This window comes from Pleurodeles waltl, chromosome 5 (genome assembly GCF_031143425.1).
Source record: "Pleurodeles waltl isolate 20211129_DDA chromosome 5, aPleWal1.hap1.20221129, whole genome shotgun sequence".
In the NCBI taxonomy this organism is placed as follows: Eukaryota; Metazoa; Chordata; class Amphibia; order Caudata; family Salamandridae; genus Pleurodeles; species Pleurodeles waltl.
Window position 1 is genome coordinate 633509402 of NC_090444.1, and position 12632 is coordinate 633522033.

General features: G+C 42.9%; 1 protein-coding gene across 3 annotated transcripts in view; it reads right to left on the reverse strand.

Moving 5' to 3' along the window:
* AGPAT4 (1-acylglycerol-3-phosphate O-acyltransferase 4) overlaps positions 1–12632 on the reverse strand; it is a 332031-nt gene that overhangs the window by 133485 nt on the left and 185914 nt on the right. For all 3 annotated transcript variants that reach the window (XM_069234500.1, XM_069234498.1, XM_069234501.1), the window contains one exon: positions 6347–6516. In XM_069234500.1, the coding sequence (XP_069090601.1) occupies positions 6347–6516 (170 nt within the window). The remainder of the gene's footprint in view (positions 1–6346; positions 6517–12632) is intronic.

A 12632-nucleotide genomic window follows, 5' to 3' on the forward strand; every position in this document is an offset into this window, starting at 1 on the left:
TAATATGTGGTTAACCTACCCCCCACTGGTGACAAGTGTTGGGGTTTTGTGACATTGAAGTCACTGTTTGGTCTGGCTTGGTTTGGTTGCTTGGAACTTTCCCCTTCCTCTTGGGAATTGTCCTCTATAGGAACCACGAAACCCTCCCCTTTGATATTGTGCCTGATAGGTGGGTGTGGTTTGAGAGGTGGAAGGCTCTGATGTTTGTTGTCGAAAACCTCCTCTGAATTGTGGTTTCCTAAAGTTGTCTCTGGCTTGTGGGGAATAGAGCGCGCCCAAGGCTTTGGCCGTGTCCGTGTCTTTTTTTCACTTCTCAATTGCTGTGTCAACTTCCGGCCCAAACAATTGTTCTTGATTAAATGGCATGTTCAACACCGCTTGTTGGATCTCTGGTTTGAATCCAGAACTTCTTAACCATGCATGTCTGCAAATGGTTACCGACGTGTTGCCCGTTCGTGCTGCCGTGTCTGCCGAGTCTAGTGCGGACCTTATCTAGTTGTTAGATATGGCCAGTCCTTCTTCCACAACCTGTTGAGCAAGTTTCTGGTGTTCCCTGGGCAAGTGCTGTATGATGTGTTGCATCTCGTCCCAGTGTGCCCTGTCGTAGCGAGAAAATAGGGCTTGCGAATTTGCAATCCGCCATTGATTGGCTGCTTGTGCTGCCACTCGTTTGCCCACTGCGTCAAACTTTCTGCTTTCTTTGTCAGGCGGTGGAGCGCCTTCTTTCGATTGAGAGTTTGCTCTCTTTCTTGCTGCTCCTACAACCACTGAGTCTGGTGTAAGTTGTTGTGTTATGAACACAGGATCTGTTGGGGGAGGTCTGTACTTCTTCTCAACCCTAGGAGTGATAGCCCTTCCCTTAACCGTCTCCTGGAAGACCTGTTTCGCGTGTTTGAGCATGCTCGGGAGCATTGGCAGACTCTGATAGGAAGCGTGGGTGTAGGCCAAGGTGTTAAACAGGAAATCATCCTCCACTGGCTCTGTGTGCATCGCTACGTTGTGGAACGTAGCTAACCCTGGATAGTACCTGCGTATATGCAGTACTGTCTTTTGGAGGTGACGGCTTTGTTGGATAACAATCCGGACTGTTATCCGATACTGGTGCATCATATAAGTCCCATGCATCAGCATCATCCTGTGTCATCCCAGTATGTGTGGGTGACTGCATTGGAGGTGTTCCCACTGGTGACAATTGTGGTGAGTGCGGTGGGGACGGTTGTGGTGAGACCCTTGGTGGTGGGGATTTGTCTCTAACCACCTTTGCCTTAGGCTGCATTTCTGTCTCCTGAAATGCAAGTTTCCTTTTAGATTTGATTGGAAGTAAAGTTTGTATTTTTCCAGTCCCTTTCTGGATATATAACCTCCTTTGTGTATGGTCCGGTTCTTCCATACTTAATTCCTGCTCAAATCTATGTCTTTCCTTCATTTGGCTGGAAAGTCCTTGCTCTTCTGTATAAGAGCTTCTTTTCGGCTCTTAAAGCTCCGAAGCCGCTTTTTTCAGTACCGAGGTTTCAAATATAGTCTTTTTTGGTTGCAAAGATATTTTTCTCACTTTGAGTGAGTCGAACTCTCGGTGTCGAGATCATTCGGTGCCGGAGTCGGATGTCTTAGGCAATTCTCTGGCCTTTTTTGGTGCCGATGTTAGGTCACCTTCTTTTCGGTGGGTTAAGCCATGGCCTGTTGGTGGTGGCATCCCCATGGTCTTAAATGTCTTTGTGTGAGTTTTAGACGGGGCAGGTTTACTCACTGTTCTTTGCACCGTCGAGGTTCGGTCACTTTCGGATTCGTCCGAGTCCGTCCCCTGGATGGAAATGCTTTCCTCCTCTCCGACGTCGAGTTGCTCTTTCGGTGTCGACGCCATTTGCAGTCTTCTTGCTCGTCGATCTCTTAGGGTCTTTTTCGATCAAAACGCTCGACAAGCCTCGCAAGTATCCCCCCTGTGTTCAGGTGATAAACACAGATTACAGACCTGATGCTGGTCTGTTTAAGGATACTTTGAATGACACTTAGGACAGAAGCGGAAGGGGGTTCGGTCCATTAGTCTGGGACGACGGGTGTGGTCGGGCCGACCAAGCCTTGGTGAAGAGTGGAAGCCCCAAAGGGCCGCCGGAGCGCTCTTGATGTCGGTGCCGATACACTAACACTAACCCGGTTCCGAATGATAACAATACAGTCGAATTTTCGATAATTTAGCTAACTTTCCCGAATCGAAATACGGAGCGAAGAGGAACACGTCCGAACCTGATGGCAGAAAGAAAACAATCTAAGATGGAGTCGACGTCCATGCGCAATGGAGCCGAAAGGGAGGAGTCACTCGGTCTCGTGACTCGAAAAGACTTCTTTGAAGAAAAACAACTTGTAACACTCCGAGTCCAACACTAGATGGCAGGATAATGCACAGCATGTGTATCTGCAGCTACACATGCCACCGAAGAGGGGGATTTCTCCGCAGGTAATACATTAAAGTAAACTGTTTTTAAGCAACTGATTCCATCTTTTGTTAGAAAATATAGATAGATAGATATATTTATATATTGAGAGAGAGAAAGAGAGAGCGAGAGAGGAAGAAGGTATTTCTAGTTCCTTCTTCATCTGTGGGGTCCAATCTTGTCTAGATTTTTACAGATCCAATTCCTCACTCATATATGATCCATTTCTCACCAGACCACCTGCCAATGTGAGAAGTTTACTTGTCCCATAAAATCAATTTTATTTACACCTTGAGACAATGGTTTCTTTCCAACTGGTAATAAAGAGTTATTGATTCTTAATTTACTTTATAAAACCATTTGGGTTATATATATTCTTTTTTAGAGATGCAATTCAGTGTAACAATGTTATAAGCGAGTTAGTAAATGAATACATGTCGGAACTAATTAATTGTCCTTGCAACTTCTATCAAATACGCCTGGGGGCTCAGGCTTTATTTGAAAAATGAGAAGGCTTTATTCTCTACATTAGAACTACATGCAGAGTTTATGATGTTCATAATGCCACATTTTATCGAGTTGACAGAGAAATGCAAAATGTTTGATGTTGACCCTTTTGCAAAAAGTTTTATAAAAATGCAATAATATATTTACTGCACAGCTCACAATCATTTTTAGCAGACTATATGTACATTTATAGCAAACACAAAGATCCAATGTATGCTCTGCCACTATATTAAACTCACTGCATCAGTGGTTCTTAACCTGTTGACTTCTATGAACCCACCTTAATCATTAATAGAACCCAGGGGCCCGCCACCTAGTCATTACTGGAGGCCTGGGACCCCGGCCTAAGCATTTTCGATTATTTGAACGTAGTTGCATTCTACTGCCTCATGCAATAAATTGTAATTGGATATGAAACAATGCGATCTGATCCACTTTACATCTGATGAAACATTTCAGACAAGGTATACAGCTGTGATACTCAAAGTATGGCCCAGGGCAGCATGCAGCCCTTCTGACCCATGTACCCCCCCCGGTCAACAGCAGACCTGAGTTGTTGTTTACTTGGTTCTTCACCCAACTAGACATCAACACCAACAGTGAACTAAAAGGCAAGTCACTTGTTAGTCGCACCCTCTGGGTGACCTGGGTTCCTCTTGTAGGTAAACAACATTATAGTTTAATAAATCAAACACAGGAGACGGTTTTGTACAGTGCACATCCTGAAGTAATGTATTTTGAGGTCCTCTTATATGTGGTAATGAAGAAAAAGAGGGGAAGTGAAATAAAACAGTTGCCTAGGATCACACAACTTGGTAAAGTTGGGAAGCTAGGATTAATCCCAGGTTTTCTGGTTTCACAGTGTATAGTTCAGCCAGTATATATATATATATATATATATATATATATATATATATATATATATAAATTGAACTTCCTCTATACCCACCAAACTACCCACCCAAGCCAACCCCTCTGCCCCCTTCCCAACCACCACCGACCATCAATGCGGCCCTCGGTTACATAACAGACCCAACATTGTGGCCCAACTGGAACATAACCGCAAATTCCAGGCTTGGAATTGTTTTCTGTTAAAGCAGGGCATCGTTTTTAACACCACCACCAATGAACGCAGCAAATGTCACATGAGCATGATACAGCAGCTAACCAAACACGGTGCAGGACCCTTGGGCACCAGTCGTCCGGCTTAAATCGCAAAGCCTACAGTTCATTATCGGGCACCAGACTATTTTTTCAGAGACCTCTACCAGTAATTGTCGGGCATGCCATTTGAGGCATTCGCTAGGCGAAGTTTGAAAATCACTACTAGATCACAGTGAGGAGTTGAAGGGTATCGATAAAAATCAATACTAAAATGTTTTCAGCAACACTGTATATAATACACACTTTGAATAACTTCACCTATGAGACTCTCTGCCATAAATAGTTTTAATGCAGAGAGTAAGATAGCCACAATTCCCTCTTTAAATCGTAGCATCGCTCACCTAGTGTGGTACATTTGGTGCATTATCCAGATATCATTAGACCCAACCATTAACAGGGTTATTTAGGAAGCACCAGTAATGGCCTTAGTAAGTAAACCTGATCCATGATACAGAACGAGGATATGGCTGAAAACGAATACTCCGTATAATGGAATTAATGGCTTTTTCTGTCTTACTGGAAAAATAAAATTGCTGACCAAGAACATCCAGAAATATTCTGAAGGGATGTAATTTAATTTACATTGTTTCCACCGCTTACATTGAAAGTGTCCTGAAAGTAAGGGCTCCAAATGTGTAATAATTTTCCAGTAGTTGGATGGGACGTTAAGGGGAAACGTGGGTTCTACAACATTGTTATATTACACCAACAAAATCTCACAAAAATTCCAAATTTCGTTTTGCGCAAAACGTGCCAAGTTCGCATACTGAGGAATTTAGGTTCATTTGTGCTCACTACAAACTCTCCTGCGGAGAGATATTTTCTAATAAAATCAGTGTACTATCAGTATTTCATCGACTATTTTTAAGCAAGGCATAACCATGCAGAGAAAGGATATCCAAGATACAAATAAAATGTATTCTGCAAAGTACACACTCTTCCAGACGAATTAAGTGTATTTTGCACAAAAATAATTGCAAATTTCACACACCAGCAGTGAGGCGGAGGAGAGCAGCATTGAAAAACTCAACTTCAGATACTGGCTATTTACAAGCACACATAGCACTACCCCGTTCATGTAAGCTGTGCTTCCTTCTTGAACCAGGAAGGATTCTTGTGAACTGTATACAAAAGATAGGAATCGAACATCCACAGAAAGCCCACAGTATCCATGAATCATGCCGGACTCCCCCTGTTAAGGAGGATAAATCTTTATTCAGGAACACATACATAAGTACATGGGCGTCATTTACGGGTCGCCGGGGTGGCAGCTGCGACCCATGGGCCTACAATTGCGATCCCTGGGTCAGTGCCAGAGACACAGGGGCACATCGTCCTTATGGACATCGGTTGGCGCGCCAATCTCCTTGTTTGTTTTATCATTTTTTTATTATTCTAATAGTGAATAACGCTATATTATTCACTATTAGTGTAATAAAAAATAGAGTACAATTAGCTAGAATATAACTCTCCCTGGCAGCTTAGGTAAGAAATAAAAATGCTTTTATATGTATGCTGTGTGCATGAATGCAGTTGAGAGTGTATTATGTGGAGAAATGTGTGTGTATGTGTGATTGTGCAAGCATCCGTGGTTGAGTAAATGTATAAGTCAAACGGGGTGAGATGCCACTTCCGCTATCCCTGGCCCTTAGGTCGATTGACGTTCATGCATAAGTAGTATAGATATAGGGCACAACACCCAACCAGGAGCAATGTACTTCACTGGTCAGCCTCCTAAATCAACAGGTACCTTTAGTGAGGATGGAATAAAAAGAGCCGCAAGGAGTGATCTTATATGAAGGGAATCGACCCAAATTTCTTCGTAAACAAGTAAAAAAAAAAAAAAAAAAACAAAGAGACAAAAGTCTTGAAAATGTTAAAACGATAAATTATCCATGAACAGTAAATGGCTGGCCAAAATGATTAGCTGTCCGTCCAGACAGACACAATCTGAGATCAAAGTTCAGAAGACATGTTAATACCATTCATCGGAGGTAAGTTACAGGTGTTCTATGAGTAAGCATGACTATAAAACTTTAATAAAAACAAATCTCCTTCAAAGAAATCGTGGGAAAGAAACAGAAAGAAGAAATAAAAATTAATCTAATCTTAAAAATATTCCTTTCTATGTTTTACAATTATAAGAAAGTGCTGCGTGAAGCACAGCAGACAACAGAGGCAAGCGCAGAGACTTTTAACAATTACCTGGATATCTAAAACATATCCTCAGCAAGGCTGAAACTCACCCCTAGCATTCCAAATTTTTCGCAGAAGTTCCACCCGCAGAGGAAGTCGATTTCAAAGTTGTGGTTGAGAATGACAATGGCGCTCTCTTTCCCATATTTTTTAAAACTCTGCATGTCAGTGTAGAGGGTGCAATCAGTTCCCGACCACCATTCCAAAAGCATCACCAATTCTGAAAAGCAAAATTACAAATTTTTCGGTCACATTTTTACACTCATGAATACAAATAAACACAAGAAGATGTACAAGACTAAAATAGTTTGAGGCCATAAATACAAAGACAGACTAAGGAAATGAAGAGTAGCAAAGGAAGGTAATTGTTTTTTCTAGTGATTTTTAGAAGGAACTATGTCATATTTGATAAATACCTATAAGGCCAGATTCCTGTTTTTCTAAGCCAAAGGTATTTATTACAGTATCTGAACATAAATAAACCTTCTTTGTTTTGTAAAGTGCATCAACGTATCTCATTTTACAGGGGGCAGGGGGATGGTAAAATAAAAACGAGTTTTTAAATTAAAAGTCACTAGAACGAAAAAAGGATAATTCACAAACTGTCTAAACCTAAAAAAAATAGACATCAGCTGTGGCAGTCAATAATATTCCTTATAATTACGCACACGCAGGTCAAATACGTTTGCGAATTAGCAGCGCTTCAACAGTGCAGCCAACCGTGGGAGTAGATTACGCATACTCATGTCTTTGTGTGTTATATTGCGATTGATAAACCTGACTAAACACACCAGTCCAATATACGCACGCCCACTTAACGGACAACCATCAGGAAAAGTACGTTTTTGCAATAATTAAGTAACTGATGCCCAAACAATGCTAAACCTGAAAACTTGTGAATTCCAAAGTTCCATCTAACAAAAGAAACTAAAGCCACCACCTATTTATGTTGATCTTAATTTCTAGCCACACTAAGAGTTATTGATGTTAAGATGTCCAGGAGACCTTCTTTCTCTTACAGAAAAGGTACTGAAAGGTAACAACAATCCACCCTCCTTTAACTTACATAACAGGAAGAGTAAGGAAGCAACAATTAACCTTCTTTCCCTAACATAACAGGTATAGCAAGTATAACAAAAATGCAACATCCTTCCACTAACAGAGCGGGTATGGTAAGGTAGCCAACAGTGCAACCTCCTACAATGCAACCTCCTTTCCCTTACAGAACAGGTAGAGCAAGGTAGCAGCAATGCACTCTCCTTCCGCTTACAGAACAGATACAATAAGGTATCAACAATGCAACCTTCTTTCCCTTACAGGACAGGCATAGTAAGGTAGCAGCAATGCAACCTCCTTTAATTTACAGAACAGGTATAGCAAGGAAGGTGTTGTGAGAGAGCAACAATGCAACCTAATTTCCCTTACAGAACAGGCATAGTAAGGTAGCAGCAATGCAACCTCCTTTAATTTACAGAAGAGGTATAGCAAGGAAGCATCCTCCTTTACCTTACGGAAGAGGTACGGTAAGACACCAACAATGCAACTCCTATCATTAGACAATGGGGGCAGGAAAAGTCACAGACGCTGCAAGCATAGGCTCCAACTTAGGCTTGTGCAGGAGGACCGAAAAACAAGTGTATCAGGCCCGAGGCTGTCCATGGAAGTTCGAGAAAGTATGAGGAAAGGCTGCGGAGCCAGACAACCGAGGAAGGACACAGGATGGAGCCCAGGAAAGGGGGAGGGGGAACATAAAGGGGTACGTCATCACGAAATAGTGTCACTGTGTGTTCCGACGTGTATGGACAGTATATTGGCTGGTCTCAAGGCAAGACGGTGGTTCTGAGATGGTGGCCAATGTACCCGGACCAGTACGCCTCATTATGTCGTAAGCGGAAGGGTGGCTCCTGTACCACCTGGATGTTCAAATGCCAATAAAGAGAATTTACAAAAAAAAAAAAACTAAACCTCCTTTCCCTTACAGAAGAGGTGTAGTAAGGTAGCAACAATGAAACCTCCTTTCCCTTACAGAAGAGGTGTAGTAAGGTAGCAACAATGAAACCTCCTTTCCCTTACAGAAGAGGTGTAGTAAGGTAGCAACTATGGAACCTCCTTTACCCTACAGAAGATGTACAGTAAGGTAGTAACAATGCAATCTACTTTCCCTTACAGGACATCTACAGTAAGATAGTAACAATGCAAAATTCTGTTCCTACAGAACAAGTAGGAGGAAGTCCAGTAGCCACAAGTGCAAATTAGATTCCAATGCGAGCCAAAGGGTGGGATTAAAAGTAGCAGAACAGACTCATGTCACATAGGGTCAATCATGTGCTAAGCAGGGAAGAGATGAAGAGCTAAGCATGGGGCGGTACCATGATCGGCACAGTGGAGAAGTCAAAGATGCCATAGCCAGCCTCTTGACCTTGAAAATGAGCTGGACGGTGAACGCTGTAGGGCGAGTCAGTGCCAAGTCTGCGTTACTCTGAGCGGGTGAGATATGGGCAGGGTCACTGAAATTGTGCAGCAGGGGAGGACCACATTAGTACCAGTTTAAGCCAAAATACAGCAATAAGCAACAGAAAGGGGGCCAAGTCAACCTTTACAATGGGCTCGCCGCTGTGCATCAACATGTACCGCTCGTTTAATTAACGTTTGAACTGTCTGTTCAAGAAACACTTTTTTTATATAAAAATCTGCAATTAATGCAGCACATGATGGGTTAAGTGGCAAATCTATAATTACGTGAAAAGCGGTGCTGCTGCAAAATTTCGTAAATCTAGAAGCCCTCTATACAGGAAACAGAGAAGCCAGGGCCAGAAAGAAAGAATTTGGGGAAAAGCAAAGGAAATGAAGGGAAAGGGACACAAAGGGGAAGAAACGAGAATAGAACTGCTTCTGTGGCAGAGGCCACATATAATGGAAGTCACATGAATGGAAGACGACGACTTTGGTGATTCATTGAAACCCCAATTAAACCACAGCTACAATATCTCCAAGTGTTCATAGGGAAAGGGCAGCCTCAAGCATAATGCAAACTCTGAAGAGGTGGAGTGTGGAAGGTGATGTAAACCATGAAGATACAGAAAACACATGGCTGTTGTGGGCGAAACGGATGCCGGCATACACCTGGAGCCACCATGAACACAGCCCAGGAGGCAGGGTAGGCCGACTTCAAGTGAGCAGAGGAAGATGAAGCAGGATTCAGGGGTCTGAGAATGAACTGGAGCACAAGAGAAGGTAAGAGGAGGAAGAAGTAGGTGGCATCTGGAGAAAATGACCAAAAGCCTGAGCAGCGACTGGTCCAGCAGACAGCGAGCACTCACCCCAGCCCAAGTACGGTGTGGAAAGATGGAATAAAGTACATGTGCAGTAAGGGATAAGGAAGAAGAGGAGGGAGACCGGACGGAACTCATATGAGCATAGGAAGAAAAGGAGGCATCAAAGGCCCCTTGAAGCAGCAGCTACATATAAGCCCACATTAATGAAGGTCTTCTGAAGTAAAGAGCTAGGCCTGGATTTACCCTTCCCAAGCAAAGTGGATTAAAAATTCCAGCAACACACACAGCAGCACAAGACTTGCCAGCAGCCACTCCCACAGAAGGTCAATCCTCTTCATTAACAAATCAGATACGCACCTTACCAAATGGAGAACAGCGAACTATAATTTCCATGATGAGGATAAATGCCCTGCCATTACACTGGATGGCTTCTTCCTGTCCATGCAGTGCAATGGAATCAGTAAGCGAGAATGATGGATCCAGCTACTTCCTGCCCTGTGGTCTTTTCTGGAAAACCTTTGAACAGTATTCCCACCAGACGCACAGAAGAGTCAAGTAAAATTAAGAAGTTAGATTAATTCCCCTGAGCACATAGTTTCATCGACATGAAGGTATGCCACACACTTAAAAGTGGACAGGGATTCGCATTAGCTTAAGAAAGGATCATGTATTAAGAGACTGGATTAAGCACTAATAGGCTGATAAATTCTCTACATCCTATCCGAGGAGGTAGCACAAAGAATTATGAGACTTTAAACAATAATGTGTTGGCAGTGGAGTTCAAGTAATGTCCAGGAGTGCTGACCTTCTGGGTAACTGTAAGATAAGACCCACTGACAACTGTAAATTGTTACAAAATTGCAACTGGATAGCTGGAACAAAAAAGAACAGTCATTATTACAAGAAGAGTCAGATAAACAGTCAAACTTACCCATCACCCTGAATGCCTGTTTGGTGTTTCCTGATTGACAACAATCTGTAGAAGACCAGATGAAACTCCATATAAAGACTGTCTCAAGTAAGCAAAACACATACACTCACCTGTAAGCACCATGGAGTAGGCGGTGTAAGAGCATAACCATAAATGTGAGATCTAAGTTTGGTGGTGCCCAGGTTTGGAAACTACAGCATATGGCACATTTACTAGTATTAGCCGCGCTTGGACCCTCAGAACTCGTAAATAATACATTGATCAGGTCTGCAGTAACTGCACAAAGGAGGGGCCTTGAAAAAGAACGCAGTGCCTCCTCGAGATAATTACTACCAGTTTACCCTCAATACATCGTAATCAATTAGAACAGAATTCATTAACTTAATTTATTCGAAACTTTTCTCAGGAGCGCCAATCTTACTTCACCTTAACATGAACCAATACATTTTTTGAAGACTTGTAATATTTGTTTGTGAAGTGAAATGCATTTATTAGGTGTGCTTTTTTGGTCTTATATTATAGATAGGAAGATGCTTGCACATAGTAATATATACATTTCCTATAAAAAGATTTATGTTTCCATATTTTTTGCATTGAGTGTTACTGACATTAAATCAGATAACAAGCTATCAACTTTATTGTACCTCACTGTTTGTGTGTGGATATGTCTGGTTGCTTAGACAGCAGAGTTAAGGAGTGACGTCTCACATCCTGCTCTCGCCCATTTAAGTAGAATGGTGTGCACTTATGCTCTAAGGTCAGAACAGTTATTACAACGCTACACAAAGGATGCCAGAAACTCGGTAAAACCTAATTGGTCAAGTTTAAGCTGACCGCTGCATTCAGGCATGCATAGACATAACCGTTTGCTTAGATGGAATTACCAATCTCAATTGATGGATCCGGGAAAGGGTTTAGCCTGTATACAGAAACAAAGGTACCCCATTACCCTCAGCCCATAAGTGCTTCTCGAAAACTACTTCTATAGATGTTAGTTCAGAATCGTGTGCATTTGAACTGCACACAAGAGCGTGTCATACAGCATACATTCTCTTTCCCATTTTCAACCTTGTGTGGCAGCTGACACTGCAATTGACAATGGAAAGTAGAGGACAGAGTATCACTGGGCAACGTACACCTTATAACAAGCATTTGCAACACCAATAGGTCTCGCCTATACAAGAGCTATTGGCTTCACAATGTGTTTTTGTCATGTTGTACACCAGTGTAGCTGCTGTTCATCATGGCTAGAAGTAAGTGGCATAGTGTGTCAGGGTGGAGTGGGGGAGTAGTATTGCAGAGTGGATTTGTTGGAGGAGAGTCTCATAGAGTTGAGTAGAGTTCAGTGGTTCAGTGACAGAGTGTCAGAGTGCAGTGTTGTAGAGTGGAGTGGGTTAGAGTGGACTATAGTAGTCGTGGTGGACTGGAGCAGAGTGGGATGAATTGAATTAAAGTAGAGTTGGGTGGACTGGATGGGGTGGATTGGAGTGGGCTGGATTTAAATGGGGTGAGGTGGGTTGGATTCGGGTGGATTGGATTGGGGTAGATTAGATTAGATTAGAGTGGGGTAGATTAGATTGGGGTGTATTTGCATGGGGTGAATTGGACTGGAGTAGGGTGGATTAGAATGAACTGGAGAGGGCTGGATTAGACGGAACTGGTGTTGGGTGAACTGGATTGGACTGAAGTGGAGTGGGGGAGTGGTGGATGTGACTAAAGTGGATTTGAGTGGGATGAGCTGCATGGATTGGAGTGGGGTGAACTGAAATGTGGTTGGGTGTATTGGACTGGGTAGAGTGTGGTGGATTGGAGTAGACTGGATTGGACTGGGGTGGATTAGAGATGGGTGGACTTGAGTGGAGTGGATTGGGGTAGGGTGTGGTGCACTGGAGTGAGGTGGATTGAATTGGAGTGGGGAGGATTGGGTAAGGTGGATTGGGGTGGGGTGTGGACTGGAATGTGGTGGAGTGGAATATGGTGGATTGGACTGGAGTGGGGTGAATTGGATTAAGTGGGGTGAATTGAATTGGGTGCATTAGATGGGGTGGGTTGGACTGGGAGGGGTGGGGTGATATAGGTGTGGTGCACTGGAGTAGGGTGGATTGATTTCAATGAGTCTGACTGGGTGAG